This window comes from Ammospiza nelsoni, chromosome 6 (assembly GCF_027579445.1).
Source record: "Ammospiza nelsoni isolate bAmmNel1 chromosome 6, bAmmNel1.pri, whole genome shotgun sequence".
Classification (NCBI taxonomy): domain Eukaryota; kingdom Metazoa; phylum Chordata; class Aves; order Passeriformes; family Passerellidae; genus Ammospiza; species Ammospiza nelsoni.
This window is the reverse complement of record NC_080638.1, coordinates 28467918-28493493: the sequence shown is the minus strand read 5'-3', so window position 1 is coordinate 28493493 and position 25576 is coordinate 28467918. Positions and strand designations below refer to the sequence as shown.

Here is a 25576-nt window from a genome sequence, read left to right as displayed (position 1 = left end):
CTCCGCCCAGCGCCGCTCTCGCCGGCCCACGACGGCCGCGTCCCTCCGCGGGGAGCGGAAGAGGCGCGGCCAGCGCGGCGGCTTCCGTACGGCGGGATGGCGGCGGCGCCGCGTTCCGGGGGGCGGCGGCGGCCCGGAGCCGTCCTGCTGCGGCTGCTGGCGGTGCTGCTGCTGGCGGGCACGGCGGGCGCCGGGCAGCGCTCCAAATGGCGGCTGCCGGTGCTCCTGGTGAGTGCGGGGAGCGGGACCGGGCCCGCCGCCGCCGGGCCGTCGGTGTGGCGACGGTCGGAGCGAAGGTGTGCGAGCGGGAGGCCGTGGCTGCTCCGCGCGTCCTCCTCGGGCGGGACGGCTGCCCTCGGGCGCGTCTCGCCCAGGCCGCGCCTCTGTGGAGCCTGACCCGGAGCTGGTGCGGGGGCTCGGGGCCGTGGCTGCCTCCTGCCTTGCTGCCAGGCTTGAGCCCTCTCGGCGGGTCGGCGGTGGCGGCAGGGGAGAGAAGGCTTGTACGGGGAATAATCCGATGGGCGGCGGAGGGAGAGCCGCCCCTGTGAGGCCCATGGGGAAGGAGGGAGTGTCTTGCCCGGCTGGTGCCCGGCCTCAGTGGTCCCTGTGCGGGAGAGGCCGCCCTGCGCCCCCCGTGCGGCCGGGCTGGCGGCCCGCACCACCGGGCAGCGCCGGGGCCTGGCCTCGGGGAAGCTGGGCCGCTGCGGCGCTGGACCGAGAGAGATGTGGGCCTTAGGGCAGGTGAAGGGATTCCGGCACTTTTCATAAACCCTGCCTGCTTGAATTTGCATGGAGGAAAGCTGTTTTGCCTCAAATTCGGTCGGACTTTATCAGACAGTGAGAGTACTGTGTACTTTGTGTGAAGCTTTTGAGCCTCGGGAACAAAACTGAAGGATCACGGTGAATGCTCCTATTGGTTCTTAGAACAATTATTTTTTTTTTGTTGGATGGTCCAGACCATCTCATCAGCAAGAAAATGGTAATCATTTCAACAGATGTCAGCGTGAAGTTGATTCCGCTTGCGGATCGAAAAACCCCAAGCCTCTTAAACCGTCTTCAAGAGTATGTTGGAGGGTGGTGAAGCGTGACTGGAAAGTCCAGTAAGACTGGCTCCAGATTTGACATTTGCTTTCATTACTGTATTGACTTAAAACTCATAATGGAAGATTATGTTTACTTAAGCTCATGACATTAAGCCTGATGCCAAAAGATGTATGTATTTTTGATCTATTAGTAGCTCTATAAACTATTATACTTATATAATTTATTAGCTAGCTTCAGTACTTCTCCTACCCTGTTAGGCTAGACAAACTCATTCCTGGAATCTTACTATGATCTTGCTTCTTCAGTGAACTGAGGGCATTTCACTTTCCCACGTATACTCTACTTCTAATTGGCAATTCTTGTCAATTATGCTAATTTGCTAAACTTAGAAAAGTGCTGAAGCCCTACATCATGTGTGTGCTCCACCATAAGTGCACCTGGAGCACTGTCAATAAATGGTAACTGCTTTTTATCATTTCTAACTTGTTTGGCTTGTGATTTTAGGGCTGATAAGGTGTCAAACCCACTAATGCCTCTTCCTCTTTTGTGCCTTTGCAGGGGAAGAAGTTTAGCTTTGGGAAGATTCTCTTCAGCAACACCACCATTTTCCTGAGATGTAAGTGGTTACAAGGAATTTACCTGCTCTCTCTGCTTTTTGATGCCCCTCCTGTTTTTAACATTTGGAGCTCAAAACACTGTGAAGTGTTAAACTGCACTGGCTCCAGAGACAGCTAATCTAGCACTGCATGAAAGCCCCAGCTCTGATATGGTTGAGTCTGTTAACAGCCTTGGAGCTTCCCAGTTGTGATCTGCTTAGGTTGTAGCAGAAATGAATGGCTCTATTCATGCTCTTTGTGGAGAGGGCAAGATGGGCAATGGGAGCACCACTTTGTTTCATGTAGTGGGTAACCATGTGTGGGGTGTGCTGCACTGTGCTGTGAGATGTGCTTTTCCTATCTAAGACTGTTAAATGTCTGAGAGATCTGGTGCCAGCTGGACAGGGGCTATTTGTATACTGATGGGAGTACAGAATGCAATGTTTTTTGAAGCCTTGTTCCTTATTAGCTGAGTGCTTCTGGGTGTTGTAAGGGAATGTTGCACACTGCAGCAGAGCTCTCCTGAGAGGTGTTTTCTCCTGATCCCAGTGCGTGATTGGGATCATCGAGTTTGTTCTGTCGAGCAAACATGTTGGCAGCCTTCTGATTTCTTCTATGTGTTGCTCTTCACTGATCTGGCCAGGTCTATGGGTTATGTAGGTTTCTGGTCCAAGGAAAGTTTCTATGAAATACCCTCTTGCCTGTGAACATGAGGACAGCATCTAGGTGGCAGTAAGATCTTACAGAAGTGACTGGTTGATTTAGAAAGGTGTGAAATCTTTTTTGAACACTTTAAGTGGTTGTTTGCACCAGTTTTTACCATGAGGGAAGGCTGTTTAGTCTCCGTACTTGTGGTTTTTCAGGTTTAATTTCCAATACATGCCCTTCTTGGGACAGTTTTTCAAGGAGAGTTTGTTAAAGTGCCTCTCTTGATCCCACATGAATCTGAAACAGGAGGGTAGAATTTGAGTGGTTATTAGAGAAGGGGCATCACTTCTGTGTTAGGGCTTTCCCACTTGACAAGTGTAACTGACCCACTGAAGTTCGCATCTTGCAGTGAGACAATTGCAAGTGAACAGCTGCAGTATAAAAATTAGAAATCTGCTGCTTGGGAAGAGGAGTGGGGGTTGAAAGGGCATTTTGGTGCTTTGGTAGGTTTTAGGCTTTCTTGTCTAAAGTTTAATATAAATAGTGTATTGTAGTGACATTGCATCTAAGATACAGGTCTCTGAAGTGATGTGTGTGTTAAATCTACTTGTGCCAAAAAAACAGAGGGATGGAGCTAAGGCATAGGAAAAAATTATTTGTTGTAGGGCAGATCTGTCAGTAAGAATTGGACCCCCTGCCTCCTGATGTGGACTTGAATTACACTGTACTTTTAACCTTTAAACAGGCATTAAGCCTTAAAATTCTTTAGTGAAGACACCTGTTTTACATATCGGTGTGATTAAAAGATTGACGTGAACTTGAAAAATGAAAGAGGAAGGAACAAAGGCTGGGAACTTATTTTTTCAGACTAGATGAAACTTAAACTGCATCTGTTGCTGGGAAGCTTCAACTTTGTGATTTTTTTTTTTTTTCTGCCCATGCTTGTGTGGAAACTATTCTCTTTTGGTTTCCTGTCTGTTGCCTCTTACATCTGCAGTGTGATGTTTGTGAGGACAAAATGACCGTTCTTGCCAAACATGATTGCTCATGGCCTGTTCATGGTTTTCCTGAGCACCTGCATCTCTTTTTCTCCTTTTTTTCCCTCTTCTTGATTTTTTTTTTTTTTAATCTGTATGGCACTTTGGTGTCTGATGCTTTCTGCTTCTGATTGGGAAGATTGCTGTTGGCATGCAGTGTTGTCAATAATGAATTTATTTTTATCTACTTTTTTGAAGTGTTGTTCTAGAAGGCATTTAATTTCTTGTATAGGATCGTGATAGAAATCCTGCTCTCTGTAAATGAGTACAAAGACTGCATTCAAGCTGAATATTATTGGCTTTTGTTTGAAGGCTGAGGAACTTAAATTTCCATATTGCTGAATTCAGTAAATGCCATGGATAATTTTTCTGAAGTACTTCCTTTTTAAACTTTCTGTAATTTTGATGTTTGCAGAAATTGCAGATTGTTCTAGTGACCTATTTTACCTCTGTGATAAATAGAGGTAAAATATTTACCTACAGCTGCTGCTGAATATGTAGTTCCCTATTTATTTTTCACAGAGAAAAAGTATTTAAAAGGTGTTTTTGAATCTTATTTTTGGCTAGCACTTTTTTTGAGATACTCCTCATTTGGTCAGTTTTATCAGAAGAGCCTGTGTCACCAAAGAATTTGGCATCTGCCCATGTCACTGCAGTGCTTTAGTTTCCTTATTGCGCCCTCTGCAACATCTAGGGCAATGTGGAACATATATACCTTGTTTTCATGCTTACCAGAAGGTGTAATAAAGAAACTCCTTTTTTTTAGTGATTTTGCTTAATTTTTTGGTATTAAAAATGTGTTTTAGTACTCACGAGGTATAAAGTGGGATTAGTCAATTAATACCTGGTGGCAGGGTTTTCCTTCTAATTGCTTTTTCTGCCTGGTCAGTATGGAAACATTCCTTAGAAGTGTACATGTAAGAAAGTTGTGGATGCCTCCTCTGATTATGAATGTTGCCTGTGAAGTTGTAGGAACTTCTTAGCCACTGTGTGTATCTGTTAACTCAAAAGAGTTTTGCCATTTGCTGACTGGGGAAACACAAATGTAATCATCTAAGTGGCTCTTCCAAGACTCTGAATAGTCACTGCTCATTTTATGTAAGGGTTGAGCTTGTCTTCTTAATATCAAAATCTCTTCATTGGGCTTTAGTTTAAGAATGAGATTTGAAACACAAAACACCACACAACCTTTCCTGGCTAGGGAGAAAGTCTTGTGTTTCACTTTTCATGCATGTTGTTACTAAAGTAAATCACAGAGGAAAGTTGTCTTACTGCTGTTTTAGGTAGCACTGCAGCTTAGACAGCATGGGCCAGTGTGTAGATACCTTGTGTGTCTTTTGGGAGGCTGGTTGTTGACTGGCACAATCTTACCTTCATTTCCTTGGTGATGGCATTGATATATTTAAATTATATGTGGAAATGGCTTAGCATTATCCTGTTCCTAGCTTTCTCTGCCTGTTACATGTGCTCCTGTCTCTGAAAGGGAGGCCCTTTTTGTGTATTGGAGTCACTGCTGTTCTCCTCATTTGGTATTTGCAGTTGCTGAAATATCCTTGATTGTCTTCAGAACAAAAAGTTTCCAGATGATCTTCAGCTCTTTAATAGAATTGTATAATGCTATAATGGAATTCTGTTCACATGCTTCTTTCTTTCACTGACCAGTAATGAATTACTTGAGAAAAATATTCTATTGTTTTGCTTTCAGCTTCATGTTTAAAATTTAATTATGTTGGTTTTGCACAGAATGGGAGAAGAAACCTGGAAACCTGGAAGGCAGATGGTGTCTTACATATCTCACGTTTGATTTTTTTTTTTGTTTGTTTGTTTTCTTAGTTGAAGGAGATGAAAAAGCTTGTGATGCCTCCCAGGGTTACAATGTGACTTGGTACTTAAGATACTCTGACTGCTACAATGAAGTCTTCAACTTTGGGGTAAGAATTCCATGGGAAAACGTAAGTTATGGTTTTTAGAGCTAAGCAGGTTTTGGAAGGAGGGGGTTAGAGATGTCTCTCTTGCATCCACGTTGTGATTTGGGCCTGAAAGACACATTCTTCCATTGGAAGATAACAAATTTATGGAATAGAATTGAAATTATCCACAACTTGCTGCAATTGCTGACTTTTTTGAGTTTTGGGTCAGGTGGAAGAGTTTATCAAAATTGTTTTAAACCGAGAACCTAAGTGAATGCAGTGACTCTAAAATGAGTGAGTTTATGGTGTTTGAAAATATTTGCAGGAATGCTTAATGACAGTGAATAGAAAAATTTGAATATTTACATATTAAGTCTAAATTCTGTTCTTTATGGCAAGCATTAGCAATTTGTGCAAAATGTATAATGTTTCTAGCTAATGTGGTAGAACATGGTTGTGCTTTCTATGGTTAATGTTTTTCCATGTTTACTTAAATTATTAATTATGTTGTAACTACTAATCCAACACAGGACTGAGTCTTCACTCTTTAAAATTATAATGCAGAGTTTGTTTGTGTAGACTGAAGTTTATTTTTTCTGCTGCATCTCTGCTTTTTAATTCTTACTCAAAGCCTGTATACCATCATTCCTATAGTCTTGTGTAGTTTTGATGCCTTTATTCTACTAAACTTGATTCAAGAATGTGTGCAGAGCAAAACTATGGAGCTTTCCAGGTCTTGTAGCTGTGTACTGCAATAAACCATTTGAAGTACTTGATGCTAACCTAAGCTCTACTCTGTTTGGCAGGATGAACAAGCAGATAACTATTTTGGGACTACAGCTGAAGAGCATCCGGGTTGGTCAGGATACTATGCCACTGCTTCTCTCCTCTTTCCAAACTGCTCTGAGCTCTTCAGGCCTCAGGTATGGGTAGAAACCTTAGAGTTTGCTCTGCTGTCTTATACAATATATAGAGAAGGTGGTAATTCCTGGTAGATATGTTGGCATGATGTCTAAGTACCACTGTAGGATGGGAGGTACTTTTTTTTATCTGTTTACGGCAACCAAGCTGTGATGATGAGTTCTTAATTTTCCTTCACTTCTGGCTTGCTCTTCAATGTTTTGCTCGTGGTAGCGAGAAAACCTCTACCAAATCCTGTAGAATTATGTACAGATCAATGTTCTTTTAGTTTGTGGTGTTTTATTCTGAATTTGTTTCATGTACAGGAGGCTACTGCTAGTTGATTAGAAGTGGCAGCAGAGTAAAAATCCCACTAAACTTGAATCAATAAAGGACTGGCATTTATTAGTCAAATAATGAAAATTAGTTTTGAAAAATGAATTACTTTAGCACTCATGGAGTAGTAGTGCTAGAATATGTTGGAAAAAAATCAAGTAAAAGCAACAAGACAATGCAAAATTAGCATAGGGAAGTAATGTGCAGACATCAGCTCTACACCAGCTGTATATCAGCAGACTGATGATAATACCAGTGTAATTTGCTGTCTTTATTTAATGGTATACTTGCAAATTGAAGGCAGATTATGGAGTGTTTTTCTGTGCTCAGCCATTCCCCACGCAGACAAAAGATTATGGACAGAAAATACTGGGAAATGTCTCATAACTATTGAAACTAGTGTTGTGGGTTGCTTTTTGGTATTTTTGGTTGTTTGGGTTTTTTAATTAAGAAAAAAGACTAATGCCTAAATATGGCTTTTAATAATCTATTTGCATGCCTCTAATTCCTTTGATGTGTGAAGATGGCTTGAAAGGTTTTCAAAAAGAAAAAAAATCAATGATACATGCTTTTACTGTTTTTACTTGGTTTTGTAGAAGAGATCTTGTGAGTTCACCTGTGTAACGTGGATTTGGGCATCCTAACTAAACATGCTTAAGGTTTTAAAAATCTTTAAGTTTTTCTCCAATGCCTCTGGAAAGTCTGTGGAATTCTTAACCATATATTCTTGTCAGATACTAATTTCTGAAGTTTCGCAGCAATTTCTTCTCTAAATGTTCAGCCTTATCCTTGTGGTGTAGCAGTTTCACTAGATTTTGAGTCACCATAGTTCAGGAGAGTTAGAAAAAATTTGATCTCTAATAGGCACTCACTCATCCAGGGACTTACCTTTGCATAGATTAAGGCAGAAATCTCAAAACCCTGTATCTGTTTGTGGTGAATTAATCATGTGATGGGCATACACAACTGATTCATGTTTCAAAAAGAAAATGAACTTCATACTATCATGTCTGGTTTCTAAAACTAGATGCTTGTTATTTGAGGGGAGGAAAAGTAACTCTCAAATTACAAAACATTAAGTATTCAAGACTTCTTGCATAAATGGACAATTGTTTGATTTAGAAAAATGAAAGCTTTCCAATACAGCTGTTTAAAGAATTATGAAGTTTGTTGGAAGCTGTTCTGATAATGTCATGTTAATGTGTGAAGTGCCTATAAATGTTAAAGTGCCTATTAAGTGTCTATAAATTTTTTACCTGTTTTATATCTTGCAGATTTTCTATAAAGAATTTGTTCGTCCAGAGCCTCTCTCACCTGAGAAACAAGAGGTAATTTTCCTTTCCTTCTAATGATGCAGTGTAGTCATGGAAAAGGTAGTTTTGGCATATTTACTTGTTCATTTTTCTGTGTTTTTTTTTTTTCTCCCTAAGGGCTTAAAAGATAAGAAGGAGAGTGCAGGAAATCACACAATGGTGACAGATAAAACTGTATGTATACTGAATTTAGGCATGGCTTGTCATTCAGCAGTCTTATTTTGGTTTTGTTTGCTTTTTTAGAATTTATATTTCTTTGTGTAAGAACTTGATGGTAGCATATTCTATGGTTTTTTGACACCTGGAATTTTTTAGCTTGAAACTAGGTAGTGCTGGGAAAACAGAAAACAGAGTAATTGCTTCTTCTGTAAGTGAAATACAGAACTGATACAATTCCAACCAATGGTATAAATTAAAAAATAAAATTCTTTTTCCATTGTAATTTAAAAGAGTAATTTAAATTATCTTCTATAAATGATGACTAATTCTTACAGAATACATTTAGTTTTGTCTTCAGTCAGTTTTTTTTCAGAGACGTTATACTTTAAAAGTTTACTGATTACTTCATAGTATTTTTATTATATATTATATTACTAGGAACATTTCTCAAAATAACTTCAACTTTTATGTCCTGGATGCCAAGAAAGAAAATGTGTTTTACTCCTTGTGTACATAAGGGGCCATTTATTGTAAAGCTGAAACATAAGTAGATGCGTACAATTATGAAGTAAAGAATCAATGCAGCAAGAAAAGGTGGCATTTTAAAGGCAAAATTTGTGTATATAAATTTATCCATTTTCTTTCAAGTTTACTGCATTTCTAAGTTTTGTGTTTTTATGAATATTAGCATAAACTTTTTTTTAATATATATAATATTCTATTTGCTTTGCATCTTGCAGTCAAGAGGTTTCTTAAAAGAAATGGATGCTCTTGATACTGACTTTCTCTTGGAGAGGCCTTTATAAAAAAAATCTTTATTGCAGTTCTGGAGTAGTCATGGGAGTGGCATACATGTAGATAATCTAAGTTTTAACTTTAAAGCTCTTAGTAAATAGTGCAACTTCTGAGAGATCTAGAGCTTCTTCACTTGTGGAGTTAACAGTTCTGCGTGCTGGAACTCCAAGATACCTGTGATTTGATGTATGGTGCAAATATTTATCTGGACAAGGTTCCTCTGTTAGTTCACTGGCAAGATTTGAGCTTTGCAAGTATGGAAGCTGTTGCAGGGACTGCAGTAGTAGTGTCCATAGGAAATGGCTACTATGGAAATCTTTTACAGCTAAGCTACTTCTGTATTATGCTGTAGAATTCAGGCTTCACCAGGGAGATGAGTTCTGTAGCTCTGCAGTTCCCAAGCAATTGACTTCAGCAGGAATCTCTGTGGTGGTCCTAATGCTTCTGTAGTGAAAAAAGTGTGATGCTTTCTTGAATTCTTTGTAGTTTTTTCAGTACCTTTGAGTACTTTTGGAGTAAGCCAGTGTTGGATTTGCAGAAAAAGTCCTGATCATCTCCCAGGTCTTTGAGGATTCTTCATGAATCAAACAACAAAATTTTAAGTGTGGTGTCTAATAAGTACCTTTAAAATTCCCATATCAGATAATTATTAACAAGTTTTAGGTCTTGGAAGAGATGAAATTTGTATTTACATGAAGCTACCCCTCATATATGGCCAGTCTACTTCTGTCTTTTCCTTGTCTCCTTGACTGTGCACTGTTTATGTGGAGCTGTTTTATTTTCAGGCAATGAATGCTGTTATCAAAACTTGGCGAGATGGGCCATATATATTTATTGTGCAAATTGTACAAACTGCAAAGGATTCTGCTGCCAGGCTTAAAAGAAGTGAAAGAACAACACCTTCCTCGTATCAGAGCAAGCCTTTTACAAGTAAGATAGCTCTTTACAGAGTCAACTGAAAATACAGCACTATTTTATGTATTCCCAGTCAAAGTATTCTAAGGTACTCTTAGCATATACTGTATGGTTTAATTTCATAAGACACTGTCTTTCACTTCACATAGGTAGAGTATTACTACTGCTCATTTAAGAAAAGAGGTAATTGCTTCTCTCTTGAAGATCCTAAGACTGTTCTGTTAGTTTACTGATAGAACTCAGGAAACGTCAATCCCAAGCGTTTCAATTTTGAGGCTTGGTTTTTTTGTTTCAGAAATGTGCAGACCAATACAGTGATCTATACTAATAAGTCAAAACTTAGAGTATAAAGATTATAATTATCACAATTATTATTGTATTATATTTAACAGTGCATTGATAACCTATTCAAACTTCAGAGAAATTGAAAAATCCCCTTAAGAAGTGAATTTACATGTGTTTCTGAATTTTTCCTGTTATACATGCATGTCCAGCAAAAATTACTTTTAAGTACTGCTATGAGTTACTTGGTAATGGAATGTGTAATTTTAAGCTGCATACTTTTTGGCTGAGTATGTTATGAGTCTTAGGTTTATTTAGGGTTATTAAAGTGCAAGTTAGATTTTAAAGGCCATGTGAAGATGTGGAATTTCTTTACACTTAAGTGAAAGTCAATTAAGTCCTGGTTTCCTCCTTTTGGTTCTTGTTTGATTTTGTAATTGGATTGTCTTTTGACAGTGACAGTAGAACTGAAGGGGCCGTATGAGTATCTTTCCCTTGCAGACTACCCTCTGATGATTGTAAGTAAACCAGCTTTTCTTTGATCTATAAAATTGTCGGTTGATTTGAATGTCAATTAAATACCCTGCTGTCATACTTCTGGAAACACAGAGCTAGTTTCTCAGGAGCAAAAGTTACTTAGCCAAGGGTGTTTTTTGGTGGATGGGCTTTTTTTATTTGTTTGAGTTTTATTTTTGTACTTAGTACAGGATAGGGGAGACAGACAGAGATTTCAGTTCCTTGCATGTGCTGCCAATGTTGTCCTTCTCTGGATTGTTTGAATTAATGGTTGTTAATTTTTTGTTCCTGAAGTTATCAATATTATTAGCTCTAAACTGACAAGTTTTACTGGTGCTGTTTTTCTCCTTAGCTCATGTCTTAGAAAATCTGCTATTCTGTGCTTTTGTTCGCTGCTACCCTTTCATTTGTCACTGCCTTCTTTGTTCTTTTATAGCTTAATCTCGCTTCCTCCACCAGCTGTTTTACACCCCATGAGGAGGTCTTTAACACTGCTTAGCAGTGAAAGCATAATTGAGCTACAAAGAGCTAATCCCCGTTTTATTCAAAGGAGTTATTGACTTGGTTTCTAGTTTCTTCTGTTGAGAAGACTAAACAATGAAGGAACGTAAAATGTTTATGTAGTGAAGACAGACTTTATCTGGGGATCAATAACAAGTAAGGTCTCTTGCTTGACTCTTTTGGCAAGAGCAGCCTGTCAATAGTGGAGCCTGGCAGCATTTCTGAAATGCACATTTTATGTCCTGGAGAAGCAAAAAGCCTCCAGCAGCCCTATTGAAATGTAATTCATCAGTGAAAATATCCCATGCGACAAGACCAGAAAAAAATCTATATCTCTAAATGTTTTCTCAACACAGCATCTGCATGTGAGCTGTCTCGCCTAGATTCTTAGCATTTGAACTGCATGGAATGGTCAGGTGTGAAAATGTGTAAGGATCAGTAAGCTACTCTACTAAGGAAGGTGTTTTCAGTTTGTGAAATTTTTGGTGGATTGTGCAGCTAAGAAATTGTTTGCTTGGTTTTCTAAAAAAAAAAAAAATCTTACTTCTGAAAGAGGACACTGCTTAATTATTAAGCACTGTCCCGTGCTAACTACTTCCTGCTATTCACTTAATGTCTTATTCTCTCCTAATTCCTCTTTTTGCCTTTCTTTGGTATGATTAGAAAATTCAGCATTGAGTAACATTGTCAAGCTTATTGTTTGCTGTATGAGACATACCATGAAAAGTTCTTCTGAAGCAAGTAACACTGAACCAAAAAATCACAAAATCCTAATATTTAAATGAATATCTGGATTTCTTTGTCAGCTGCAGGTTTTTTGCTGGCCTAAAACTTGGTAAAAAGCTGAGTTTTCTAGAAATCATCTTTTGAGAAAAGTTGTCAAATTATTTGAACACAGGGCATGCAAGCATTGGTTGCTCATCTCTGTTCTATGGAATGGTGTCTAAAGGTGGTCTGTGAGTTTATTTGCAGAGTACTGTAAATGTATGATGAAGTTATTAATAGAACAATACATGAGAACGAATAGAGTTTCTAGTACTTGATGATTTGCTTGAATTCTTACCTTTTGGAATCTAGTAGCATGTATCTTCCTTGGAAAAAATTGCCAGACTATTCCTCAAGGGAGAAATTGTGCAGAAATTCAGTTACTCTCATTCCCTTTGTTGGTAGTGAGAAATTAGACTCTCACTGTTAAAGAGTCCAGAGAAGACAAATGAAACAATGCTCGTCTATTTAAAAACTTCCAAAGTTGCTATACTAGAGGAGAAAATAGAGTTGTCTTAGAGCTGTGGAATGGAAACAAGGATATTATTTTTCTGGGTCTGAAGTTCCTATGTCTTTCTTCTTTTTCTGCAATAGTTTTTCATGGTGATGTGTATTGTGTACGTATTCTTTGGGGTTCTGTGGCTTGCGTGGTCAGCCTGCTACTGGCGGGATCTCCTGAGGATCCAGTTCTGGATTGGTGCTGTTATCTTCTTGGGAATGCTGGAGAAAGCTGTTTTCTATGCCGAGTTCCAGAACATCCGCTACACGGGCGAGTCCGGTAGGTGGCAGCTGCCTTGTGCAGGATGATTGAGGGGGATAGCACTAACGGCTTATGCTAAATTGGGGTGGCACATACAGGTTAACTATATGGTTCCTTGAGGATCGTTTCAAAACAAAGAGCAGGGAACTAGAGTTTCTGTATTTTTGTATGTTGTATACATGGTGCTCTGTGTTCTTCTAAAGGTAAAATGCTGTTGCTTTCTCTGACTCCTGAAAGTAGTGTCTTAGGTATATAGAATGCTGCATTCTGTTGCTGCAGTGCTGGTTTTAAGTTTAAAATAGGACTTGCTCAGTGTAGCTTGTAATTAATTTCTCACAATTGGTAGTGACCTTGGAAAGATACTCCGAAACTCCTTGTTCAACATGACAGCTTTGTGGATAACTTAGTATTCATCCCATAGCCTCATAATCCATCTTAAGAGATTCCCTTTACCTAAAACTCTTTTATTCTGGTTTTGAGTTATCAGGCTGGATGCATACAAATGAAACACTGCTAGTAAAATGTCATTATGACTTTGCTAATTTGCCATACCCATGGTGCAGAAAGTTTTGTTGGTTGACTTGTTTGGAAGAGTATCCAGGCTGGATGTAAAATTTTTCTGTAGCTTTTTTTTTTAATGCTAAGTGACCTATCTTTTCTGAAAACTAACTCCAGATGTAGATAATAAAAAGATTATGCACGTCATTAGCCTACTTTTATGTCTGCTCTCATACTATAATTGCATGCAGTAGTTTATAAAACAGAAATTACATTTTAATGCCCTGTTTTTCTCCTCTTTTCTTTTGGTAGTTCAAGGAGCAGTAATACTGGCGGAACTTCTTTCTGCTGTGAAGCGCTCCTTGGCTCGAACTCTGGTCATCATAGTCAGCCTGGGATACGGGATAGTCAAGTGAGTAATTCTGTTACAGGCTTTTTGTGATCTATTTAAAGGGTTTTCACTATTGGTTTTTAAGAATTTAGGGCAGTATTCATCTCCCTGTACTTTGCTTGTTTAAAGGTAAGTGCTTTAGTTAAGTGCTCTGAAGATCCAGACTTCTTCTCTAGTAAACAGAGATAGTTCCATACTGTGATTACTCTGCTTTCCATCTACCTCTGTGTGCTACTGTAGGGTGGTTTTCTGAGTCATTATTGAGATGCTCCACTGACTGGAATGGGAAATTTATGGGCTTGCCTTCTGAGAGAGAGGAAGCTTATATAAATGGAGTAGGGTCAAGAACCATTGATAGGGGGGGGGATCTGCTTCAGTAAGATTGTGGCTCATTTGTCTGTCCACAGCTGTATTCAGTGGTATAAACACATGCTAGGTGGCAGTGGGAATTTTTGGCAAGTGTGGGTTTGCTGGGGACATTGGTGAAGAACTGGGATGAGACTAATTGAAATGGTCATAAAAAGCTAAACAGGTTAACTAAGAAACAGGACTGTTGCATGTCTCTCCCTTAGTCACATCATACCTGAGACAAAATGAATAGTAAGTTTCAAGCACCATGATAATATTTCTGGGTCTAGATGTGGCTTGTTACAAGGACCTTTTATTCATATGCTTCATACCTTATGTTTAGATTCAAGTTGACATGACTTTACTTTTTGGTTTCCACTTAATCTGAATTTCACATTGTTTCCTACAGACCTCGCCTTGGAGTGACTCTTCACAAAGTAGTTATGGCTGGAGCCCTTTATCTGTTATTTTCTGGCATGGAAGGTGTTCTTAGAGTCACAGGGGTCAGTAATAATTGCTTGAATTTTCCCATATGCCACAGACATATTGGCTGTATGTACTTGTGTGAGCAGCTACTTTCCCTCCCCCTCCCCAACAACCAAACCAAATTCCCACTGCTCCAGTTTTGAAGGCTGTGCCTGGGGAAGTGTGTGTGAGTGGTGATGCTACTGGATTCATTAAGTGCCTCTTGGGATGTAGATTTCTGTTATTCTGGTTTTGGTTTAAAGTATTTAACCTGTCGTATATTTGATACTTTTCCAGTTTTTCTATGACACTGTGGCTCTGATAGCAAACTTGGCCCTGTCCATGATTGATGCCTGTATTATTTTGTGGATATCCTTTTAAAAGCTGCAGAATGTGTGACCTTGCTCATAGCTTATTATTTCTGTCTTGTCCTTGAAAGGAATAAAAGGTGTTTTGTTTGTTTCTGTTAGGACTTTGATAAGTTTATGATGTACATGCAAAGGCAAGTTTTGCCTTTTTAGTCAAACTCATGGTTGCCAATGGAGCTTTCAGTTCATCCATGGATAGTGTACAAGATCTAATTACTACACCTCTAACAAGCTGGTTGCTAATTTTCTGTAATGGAGGTGGCCAGAGCAATTAATCACAGCAGCTGCCTCAGCAGAGACTCCTTTTAACAGTGCTAGAGTGACTTAATCTGGAAAACTGTTTCTTGCCTTGCTGGTGGAGAACTGTCAATGTGGTATTGTCAGTTCCTCTCTGTACATTGGACAAAACTCTTGGTTTAAGCCCTCTGTTTCTGTAGCAAAACCTGGAAGTGTTGTGGTGGCATACTGTTGGTTTCTCATAAAACAGCCTGACCCTTCTTACTTCTCTACTTTGTTTTCTTTTCAGTTTGTTCTTATTGGCTCTCTCTTTGTCTCCAGGCCCAGAATGATCTTGCCTCCTTGGCTTTTATTCCCCTGGCTTTCCTAGATACTGCCCTGTGCTGGTGGATATCCTTCACTGTTTTACTTGATGGGTTGTGTTTTCTTTTGAATTTGTTTTTTTTGAGTCTTTTCTTGGCTGAACTTTTTTTTTAAGTAAGATCTAAGTGTATATTTTTTTGTACTTCTGGTAAAGGTTATAGAAGTTCTATAATTGAGTGTTCAGGTAAGCCTCTGCTGTTTTTGCTGAACTGGTTGTGCCTGTGTAAAGCTGCTCCAAAATATATTCTGTCTACTATCAGTCTCTCATTGTTGAGTATTAAAGTATTTTGTCCTAGTGTATAGCATGTCATGGCACCAGAGCAGTAGTCTTTGAAGAAAGGAATCAGTTTATGTTTAGGGAGAAGGCTACTTAGCAACATCAAACCTAAAAGTCTCTGTAAAATTCGAACTAGTCTTGAAGTCAAGTGACAAAATGAGGCAGTGTTTATTTTTTGGTGTCTTGATGTGTTCATTTTAAGCAACCATAATCTTGTGTGACTTTAGCAATTGACATCAAATGCTGAACTTGTGTATGGCAAAATCCCTCTAAAGTGTTCTTAGCTAAAGTCAATCACAAAAAATGTTTAAAATGTGAATAGCTGGCTGCCCAGCTGTGACAACCACAGTTTTCCCCTATCATGATGTCCCTCCTAACCACTTGTTTTGTCACTGTGGAAATAAAGAAAAAAAAATGTGAAGGCACCCATATGCATTAAATAGAACTTAACTATTTTCTGGTTTCTGGTTTAGCTTTTCATTTTCATTTATCAAAAGCACAGCCAACTCTTTCCTGAGGGAAAAGGCCATAGTCCAAAATAAAGGTTTGGATGCCATCTTTGTGTGACAAGAGTTATAGGTGTAGATGATTAAATAACATGAAAAGGACAGATTTTGCTCTCTGGGACCTTTGTCATAGCACAAATCTTCTACTGAGAATAGTCTAATTTTTGGAGGGTTAAGTGTGTGATTGAGAGAGTTGTTGATCATAAAGTTTGTGTCCTCCTAAGTTTGTGACTAGCTTGTCCCTTCAGAGACTTTTCCTTGACTTTCCATACATATTCATCAGCTTAACTCAAACAATGAAGCTGCTAAAACTTCGAAGGAATGTTGTGAAACTCTCTTTGTATCGGCACTTCACCAACACACTCATCTTGGCAGTAGCAGGTAAGCAGAAAATTTTTCCAGTTAAATAAAAGCACTTTTCATTTCCATATAGGGCTTGATTTGCAAATTTTAAGTTTGGTGGCCTTTCTGTAAGTACAGTCAAAATTCTTGGTATCTCTAACACTTGACCCATTTCTAAAAGTGGGTCTTTGCCAAGGGTTATGTTGATATTTCAGAGATAGTGGATTATTAGTCCTGATGTTAACAAGATCAGTAGTTCTATGTAGCTCCTCTAACAGAGCACTTTTGTCCCACTTCAAGCTGCCAGGGGAAATAGTTTAGTACTATCTTATGCTGTTAACTTCACAGAGATACTTTTTGCCAAAATTGTGATACTGCTGTATGTGATGGGGTTTTAAGATGTCTGAAGATCAGAGTGATTCTTAGAAAAACTGTATTCTTAGTTTTGTAGCATAATGCCCTCTGTATTCTGCAAGAATATAGATTGAGTTTCTTTTTCCATTTATATGTGATCAACTGAATTTCAAGAATAAATTTGTCGGTACTTCCAGGTTCTCTGCTATAAATACAATGAACAGAAAAGTTTAAAGACTGTGCTTTTTTATTTAAACAAACAATCAAAAAAGTACATTCCTTTTGAAAATTGGCTCTGATGAAATTCCTTTCAGCACTTCTTTCTTGGTCATCTTAAAATACTTTAGTGGAGGGAAGTCTCTTCTATAACTGTGGTAAGAGCATGGTTTGAGTGTTGGAACTGTTATGGGTCAGGATCTGAATGCTTAAGGCATTCAAGCAGATCAGATTGTTCAGTTACTTCCAGGGTAAGGTCAACTTTACTTGTCAAGTGATAATGAAACCATGGTTTGAATGCTAGTTTAAAGTGATACAAGAATAATGAATAGTAGTTAGGAGTTGGTTAAATACTCAGTATTTGATTCATGCCTTGTGTCTGTAAAGAAACATGAGTAAAATATACTAGTCTATGCCTAAATTTCTAAGGTCAGTGCAATAGATCCATCTCTTGTTTTCCAAAACTATTAAATTGCATTTCAAGACTTGATGTCTTTGATCTTTGCTTGGGAAACACAGTCCTGTTAGTTGGGTATTTGGATTGACATCTTTTGTGGTAATAAGCAGCTTGTTTGTTTGAATATTGCAGCATCTATTGTATTCATCATCTGGACAACCATGAAGTTCAGGCTGGTGGACTGTCAGTCGGTGAGTTTATATTAAATGTTTTCTACAATTGCTGCCTCTTGATAAGTTTGTTTGGCAGTGAGATTACCCATAACAGTGATACTTTTAGCCTATGGTGCTTTGTGGCAATGAGCCTCTTTGACAGATGCTTATAGTTCATCCTTGGAAAGAGATGAGGATGTGACCTTTCTTGCTTCACAACATCTTTCATTTGTGCTGGTTTTCTTGACAGGACTGGCAAGAGCTATGGGTGGATGATGCCATCTGGCGTTTATTGTTTTCAATGATCCTTTTTGTCATCATGGTTCTGTGGAGACCATCTGCTAACAACCAAAGGTTCAGCTTTTCTTACCTCTTTCTAAAAATCCTGGGTTGTAGGAATGGTTGTTTATTCAAAGAGTACTGGTGGATGATTTTTAGTTGCTGTCCATTGATCAATAAGGATACTAAGCAGTGTTTGTAGGGAAAGGTAAACCTAGAGAAGTTACATACATAAAATCCAGTCTGTTCACGGTGCTCAGCTTATTCCAAAAGAAGTAACTTAAGTATTGTTTTAAAGATTTACACTAAACATAATCAGTGAGGTTCACAGAATAATCAAGCCGTGTATGTGTTGGAGTAATGGATCTCTTGGGAGACAAGAGATGGAATATTAAGGTAGCTTTCATTCTTTCACTTCTTTCACTATTCTTTCACATAGGTTTGCTTTCTCACCACTGTCAGAAGAGGAGGATGATGATGAGCAGAAAGAGCCAATGTTAAAGGAAAGCTTTGGTAGGAGAAAAAAAATTTTCCACTCAATTTCAATGTTGAAGGCAGTTCTGTGGAGGAAGGTGTCTTGCTCTCTGGCAAAAATTGCCATTGATACACAGAATTCTAGAGGAAACACTGGCTTTATGTTTAGTGTTTACATCACCTGTTTAATTCTGGGATTTTCTCTTGACACTGAAAACACTGCTATTGCTGTGGTTGCTTTGCCCTGTCCAGTGGGCTTTGTTTGATTAAATATGTCATGTCTTAGGTTTTAATCCAGTTGTGAAGACAAGCATCTCTTGGATATTATTGCTAGACAGAGGTTTAGTGTGCAGTTCTTTTAAAATCTCATTTAAGAATTTTCATTTATTATCTCTTCTCTCAACTGTGAAATCTTCTTCATTCTTTACATTAGGGCTTAGCATAGGAATGTCCAGTGTAAATGTAGGAGTGAATATGTTTATTCATGAAATTGTCTTTTGTAACACCTCTCTTTATAAGCTGTGTGAAAGGTAGGGCTACATGCCTACTGCTGTCTGTCCACAAATCAGTTATGCTGGGATATATCAGTGCTGTTTGGCTTGTTTAGGAGCTGAGGAGAAGTATGTAATCCATTTGGTGCATTTGGCAAACCAGCACTATATGGCTGCCTGCCAGGCCACATTGCTTCTCAGCTTTTAAGGCAACCAAGTGGCTGGTGAGCAGTCAGTAGGCAAAGTAAACTTCAGGAGCTGCCTGTGTCTCAGAATGATTGAGGCTGAAAGGGACCTCTGGACCTCATTCTGTCCAAGCCCCCTGCTCAAGCAGGATCACCCAGAACACATTGCCCTGGGCAGTGTCCAGATGGCTTTTGGGTATCTTCTAGAGCAGAGATTCCACAACCTCTCTGGGAACTATGTCTGAGCTCTATGCTGCTGATGTCTGGCTTAAATAAAAGTACTAGAAATTTATATTTCCTAGGTAAAATTGTAAAATTCGGTAAAAACTACATACTCCATCTGTCAGGAAAAAATACTGCAAGCCTTTCAAAGGGGAAGCAGTTGAAATCATTAGCTTGTCTAATTCTATCTCTCTGACTGAGATGAAATATCCTGAATGAACTCTCAACACTTTCATGTACAGTCTATGAACAATTATAATTCAGTTACCCCAATCTTTTTTCTTTTTTTGGCTTCAGAGGGAATGAAAATGAGAAGTACAAAGCAAGAACCAAATGGGAATGTAAAAGCAAACAAAATTGTGAGTATGATCTCTGTACTTCAGAGAATATAAGATTAAGCTCTTCTTTGTTAACTTTTTTGTTTGCCTTGGAGCCAAAGTATCATAAGTTAACACAGTACTGCTGAAAAGAAAGTAGATACAGGTTTCTCATGAGATTTCCTGTAAATACGATGGGAACGTAAGAATTCAGTGTGTTCTTCAGTAATGTTTCCATAATTCACTGTAGAGAGAACTGTATAATACAATTTTCTGATAGTGATTAATGTGTTATTTTAACAAATCTGTCAGTCTGAGAGGGAGGCTGAGACATATTTTAAATAAATTGCCCTCTGATTCTGAGATTGGTGATTGATTACATGAGTGGGGTGATGTATATATTTTTATCTACCTACCTAAATACTTTGGAGGACTTGCATTTTTTTCTTTGTGGTTATAAGCAAGATGTTTTCACATTTATATAGGAGGCCTAAAATATGTCTTGGAATCTTTTCAAAGAATTCATCCATAAATTTAAACGTGGAAAGTACCTGTAGGAATTCATTATAATAGCAATCATATTTTTGTCATTAGCATTGTTTTCCCAATAGTTGGTTGCAGCTGTATACTACTTACCTGAGGACAGATAAGATGAAACTTTTCTATTTTGCAAGGGGGTGGTGTTGAGGACTGTTACAGAGTTCACAGCAAGTGAGTGGGTTTCTCTTTACTTTTTTTTTTTTATCCTTGAAATGTGTTTTCTGTAATCCAGAAATCAAACTGAATGAGTTTTTTTTTTGTGTGTGTTTCTATTTAATTTTTAACTGACATTAAAATACCTTTTTTTAATCAAGTACGTTGAAAAGAAATAGGCTTGCATATGACAGCATTGTGGAAAAACTGACTTTTGTTTTCTGTTTAATTTCTGTGCTTGTAGCAAGAGGATGACCTGAAATGGGTAGAAGAGAATGTTCCTTCATCAGTGACAGATGTGTGAGTATTTCTATAGTCTCAATAAAGGCAGGTTCCTTTCCCATAGGAATACATCAGAATACTTTATCACTTGTATGCTGCACTTGCATGGGCAGAGGTTGGGTTCAGCCTGGCACTGGCCTCTGATCCCTTGTATGGAGTCTGCAGGGGTTGCACACAGGCTGACTTAAGGAGCAGTCTCTTGGTGTGTGAAACCATAGACTGGTCTGCATTTTACTGAAGGTAAAACAATATACATAAATCCAGAAAACAAAGAACAAACAAACCCCTTTCTTGTGCTCTGAGAAGACCTTTGAGTATCTTGCTGAATATAAACCATAGAATAATGTAATCTGGTTTTCAGCTTTATCTGGAACATCTGATGTGATTTTTGTGCTTGTGGTAATATAGTCAACTATGTACACTGTCTATATCTCTTTTGCTTTTAATAACTTTTACATGCTAGAAGTGTCAGTGCCTGTGTCTGCGTTTTCCATAACAAAACTGAAGTTCATAGATCTGTGTATTCACAAATTTGAACAGGTAATTTTGGCAGAGGATCTGGATTGAAGTATGAAACTTTGCTTGGACTTAGGTAAAAAAAAAGAAATTAGGTGAAGTTTTAAGAGGAAGAAAAGTGCATTTTCTCAATTGAATTTGATTTTCCCAGTTCTAGTACTTATTTTTTGAAGACTGATAGGATTCCTTAAGCAAAAAAGGACTAGACTGGTATAAACTAGGAGAGGGCACTTTGAGGTAATCTGTTGCAGGTTTTGCTGTTTCTGAGAGTGTGATCAGGGTTGCGAAGAGCCAGGATCCCAATAAATGGGAGATCTTTTGTAGCTGGAAAGGCTGAAGTTCCAGTGGAACTTGTTGTTGACTTCTGGGACATGTTTTTATAATATGGTCCCATATTGTAAATGTCTTCAGTGCAGTTCAGCACTGTTCCTGTGTGAGAGTGAAGCAGCTTATTTCATGGCAACTTGAAAATTGTTCACTTGTTAATGAGAACCATAATAAAAAAGAATAAAAACTATGAAGGTCATTGAGGATACTCCTTGGGCTCTTCCTTTTTTGTGTGTCCTTCTCTAATTTCTTATAAATTAAAAGGTGTGTCTTCATTGTTTCTTTTCTGTGCCCTAAAAACATAAGGTTGAAAATGATTGTCAGTATGCTCTTAGTATGTGCTCTAATTGTTTTAACTTCTTTTTCCCCCCACTGTAGGGCTCTTCCAGCTCTTCTGGATTCAGATGAGGTCAGTAAAGAAATCTTCAGTTCAAATTAGTCTTCTGACATGCCAGGGGAGTCATGAGTCAGTTGATAAGGTCTTGGCTTATCAGAACTGGACTCTGCTCATGTCAGCACAACAGTAAAATACTACAAGAGGGGAAGGATAGTGGAAACAACCACAATACAACTTCTTAAAGTACAAATGTGTTCTAAAATAAGTGGTGTATCTGCTATGTAAGTTGGACTCCTAACTTAAAATGCATATGAGTGTTGTTTGTTGTGAATGTGCATGTTCTGAATAATGTAAATCTACTGGGGAAAATTACAAGGTTGCGTGTTTTATTTTCTAGGAAAGAATGATTACCCACTTTGAAAGGTCCAAAATGGAATGAAGAAGTAGCTTTTTGCTCTTGGAAGTGGAGACACCTCTTTTAAAGTTGCTTGGTGGAGCAAGTGCATCCTGCTGATTTGTCTCTTGATCTCAGCCTTGAAAGTTTGATGCTTTAATGTCGTGGAGGGTGTCTTGCTGTGGAGGAAGTTCACAAGGACATTATAAAACTTCTGGAAATTTGAATTTAAAGTTGCTGCAAGTTTGGATTTTTAAGCAATTGACATGTGTACTATTCCAGCACCTTCTGTAACTTTTCAAATATTTAATCTGTGAAACTAAAATTCCTAATGTCTGCTTGAGGAGTTTATATTTCGATGTTACAATTGACACTTAGAGGTGAACTGCCTCTACCTGTTTGGGGGGAGGGTGGGGACAGATAGAAATAAGCACTGAAGAAACAACAGACCCGTTTTCTGGTAGATAACAGCTGCTGTTGCATGTCATGTGTTCAACAGGCATGAAAGAGTTTTAGAGAGAAGCTCCTGTTGATGAAGAAAATTAAGATGCCAGAAAGGAAATATTTGGAAAAGTTACAGTGATATGAGTTTTTAACAAAATCAAGTGCAATTTTATTCATAACACTGTGTATGAAAGATTTTCTATTTTAAATGCCATTGACCTGTAGGTAGCAGCTGCCTAGAGCTAACACTCGCTGTTGTGGCACATCTCATTGCCGGCAATGTGGTGGATGCCTGGAAAAACGATTTGCCCCTGCCTTTCATGTGTTGCATGATTTAATTTTAAAAAATACCCCAACAAATAAAACAACAAAAGCAAACATCACCAGAACCACTCCTGCAGTGCTCCACAAGTGCTTGACTACATGTTAAGCAGATATTAACTATATGTTTCAGCAGAACTCTTCTCCCCTTGCGTGTAACATCTCCCACCAAGAAGTTGGCACTCCTCTATGAGAAGATGGCGAGCACTGCCTGCCTTACTTGAGAGAGGATTTATGGGGAGTCCACGGTGCTGGGATAGTTCTGTTCCCAGTGTCTGTTTAGAATTGCTTCCTATGTAAGTGATTTGATGCTGGGCTTTCCTGTCCCAACTGGTCCCTGTGGCCAAGAGGTACTCTGAGATCACTGTGTTTCAGTCGAAGTTGCAGGTTTCTGTTCTATATAATTGCATTTTGTTTCTCCTTTTTAAATGAAGAAGAGCTTTTGGACAATGTTCCGGTTTTTGCTTGGCTGCAACAGCTGAAGTTGCAATAACTTCCTCATGGAAACCTGTTGTGGACTGTATGACAAAAGCTCTAATTTGGGTTCACAACCTTTAGAACTGATGATTAGGAGGCAAGCAGCAGCTGGATATCTAGGAAGCAGATGTGGCTGCTGCTGGAACGGCATAGAGCATCAGGTTTTCTGGGTCTTCTCATAGCTATGTCAGCAGAAGTGAACATGTGCTTGTACTTCATTCATTCCACTGTAAGGTCTGGTAACTTAGCTGTAGCTCCTCTTTATCAGCAATTCAAGCTGAACATGGCACTTTACAGTAGCTGGGGCACAAGGACACAGCATCTTCTGCTAGCTGTGTTGTGGGAAGGGCAGAGAAAAAAAGTGTGGCTATAGCACCTCACTGCTTCTGCAAGAGTTGCTGGAGCTCTTCTGCCATCCTCTTCAGACCACAGATAGAATCTTTAATTAGAAAACACTTCTAATTTGCCATGCCTAATTGATATAGATGAAAAAGGTATTACCCCTGTGTCCTTTTGGGGAGAGGAAATTTTTTTGTGAAATAAAGCTACACAAAGCTTGCTATTTAAATTTTTTTTTGGTTTTGTTTTCATTTTTAAAGAAATCCTATTGGTTTGGGTTGTTTGGGTTTTTTGAAACAAATAGGTAAAAATGTTCTCTACTAGAAGCACAAAAGTTTGTATGTACTATTTAATAAAGGCTAGGCAAAGAGTAGAAAGGCTCACATTGTGTCCTTCCAGTTTCTTACTCCTGCTTCTCTCACATGAAGTGTTATCACCTTCACAAAGCTGCCTGATTTTAGCTCTTTAGTCCATGGTATATGTAATGCAGTTAGTCTCAACTTTTTAAGTTCTCAGTTCTTTTTAAGATTGAAAATGAAGTCTGTCATTTGAAAAGCTAATGGACAGAGGGCAAATCATGAACTTCTGAAAAAAAAAGGTAAAAGAACCAACCAGTTTCCCTAATTGTATTAATAGTTCAATTATTAATTTAAATTCTAAAATAAATATAGCAGTGTGGCCCTTTCAGCCTTTGACTTCAGCAGTCTTAAGCAGTTCTTGCTGCCTTCTACTCTTCCATTCTTTTACTCACTTCCAGCACTATTTAAAGTTGTCCTGAATTCCACAGGGAGCTTCTTGACCCCTCTAGTTAACAATTTTTGGTTTTTCACTTGTTTAGCAAAGCTTGTGTTGTTGGAAAGGAGCATCTGCTTCCTAGCCCAGAGCAGGTGTGTGCTGGAACTTGAGTGCAGTCCTTGGGAGCAGCTGTGTGAGAGCCCAGCTCCCAGAGCTGGTGTGGCTGTGGCCCTGCAGTGCAGGAGGGATGGCAGCGCATGAGCTGTGGGTGAGGAGCAGAGGCTGTGTTTGCAGGCTGCTGCAGCGTGGCCTCTCCCTCAGCAGCATGTTTGGTCAAGTGTGTTGGTTGTCCTTAAGGATCTTTGCCTCTTCTGAAACCTGATCTTGCTCCCAAAGACATGTTGGCTCCCTGACCTGGAAAAACCTGGGAAAGCTTCAGTGAGCTAGCTTGCTAGAATGCTTGAAACCAGAAATCCTGCAGGTTGTTACCTTTAATCATGTAGGCAGGGAAGACAATTCAAATTTATACTCCTTTCAAAAACAAACCATGCAAGCTGTTCTGAAGGCTTGATGAGCTGGAGGGAGAAATGATCTGAGATCTGCAAAAGTTCTTCAAGAAGCTGTTAGTAATAAGAAAAAGTAAATGTCTGACACGAGTATTTTAGAGTTTTTTTATTTTAGAGTACTTGTTTCTGATTAGTTCTGTATGGATTTGTTTGCTTATTTGTGAGAAGTAGCTGTTGGAATTGTAGCATATATCTGTAGCATATACCATACAGAAAACTGGAAACACAGTGAAGAAGATGATGTTGACCAGCTTTTTGTTAGGGTGACAAGATGTCCCTGTTAGGAACTCCAAAGGAGGGACTGAGTAAGAGATCACATGCCCTGGTAAAGAAATGCCAGAGGCTTGATAGGCACAGACTGAGTCAGGATCATAAGACCTAGGGAAGGTTATGTTTATCTTATTCTGCAGATGTAGGGTGTGTGAGTTTGTGGGCTTTATTTATCCTCATGTTCACTGTATATGGCATTTTAGTTGTATGCTACATTGTAAGTCTGAAGAGGATAATGCTTCACAAATCATTTGCTCTCTGGACTACAAACATGTGAAGTCTTTATTAGCCAGTGTTACTGAAACATTTCCTTTCACTAATCGGTGCCATGTCCCTTTTCCTTTTGTGGGATCCTTGGTTAAAAAAGACAGCTATATGCCTGAGCCATAAGACCTTTGGAAATCTGGAGTTTTGCCATCTGTGAGGAGGGATCTGACTTAGCACAGTTTTGTGCTA

General features: G+C 38.9%; 1 protein-coding gene across 2 annotated transcripts; it reads left to right on the top strand.

Moving 5' to 3' along the window:
- Positions 1-62: 62 nt before the first annotated feature.
- On the top strand, positions 63-23930 carry TMEM87A (transmembrane protein 87A). Of its 2 annotated transcripts, none has more exons than XM_059473713.1 (20): positions 63-228; positions 1603-1660; positions 5159-5256; positions 6042-6158; positions 7746-7799; positions 7902-7958; positions 9524-9668; positions 10392-10453; positions 12312-12495; positions 13288-13387; positions 14124-14217; positions 14477-14552; positions 16207-16311; positions 17432-17490; positions 17702-17805; positions 18170-18243; positions 19400-19461; positions 20357-20412; positions 21616-21646; positions 21972-23930. In XM_059473713.1, the coding sequence occupies exons 1-20, from the start codon at positions 97-99 to the stop codon at positions 22011-22013; spliced, it is 1710 nt and encodes a 569-aa protein (XP_059329696.1). In that variant the 5' UTR covers positions 63-96; the 3' UTR covers positions 22014-23930. The 2 variants fall into 2 exon arrangements, with proteins under 2 accessions (XP_059329696.1, XP_059329697.1); XM_059473714.1 differs by lacking the exon at positions 14477-14552 and adding an exon at positions 15106-15178 and having other exon boundaries at positions 78-228.
- Positions 23931-25576: the final 1646 nt, after the last annotated feature.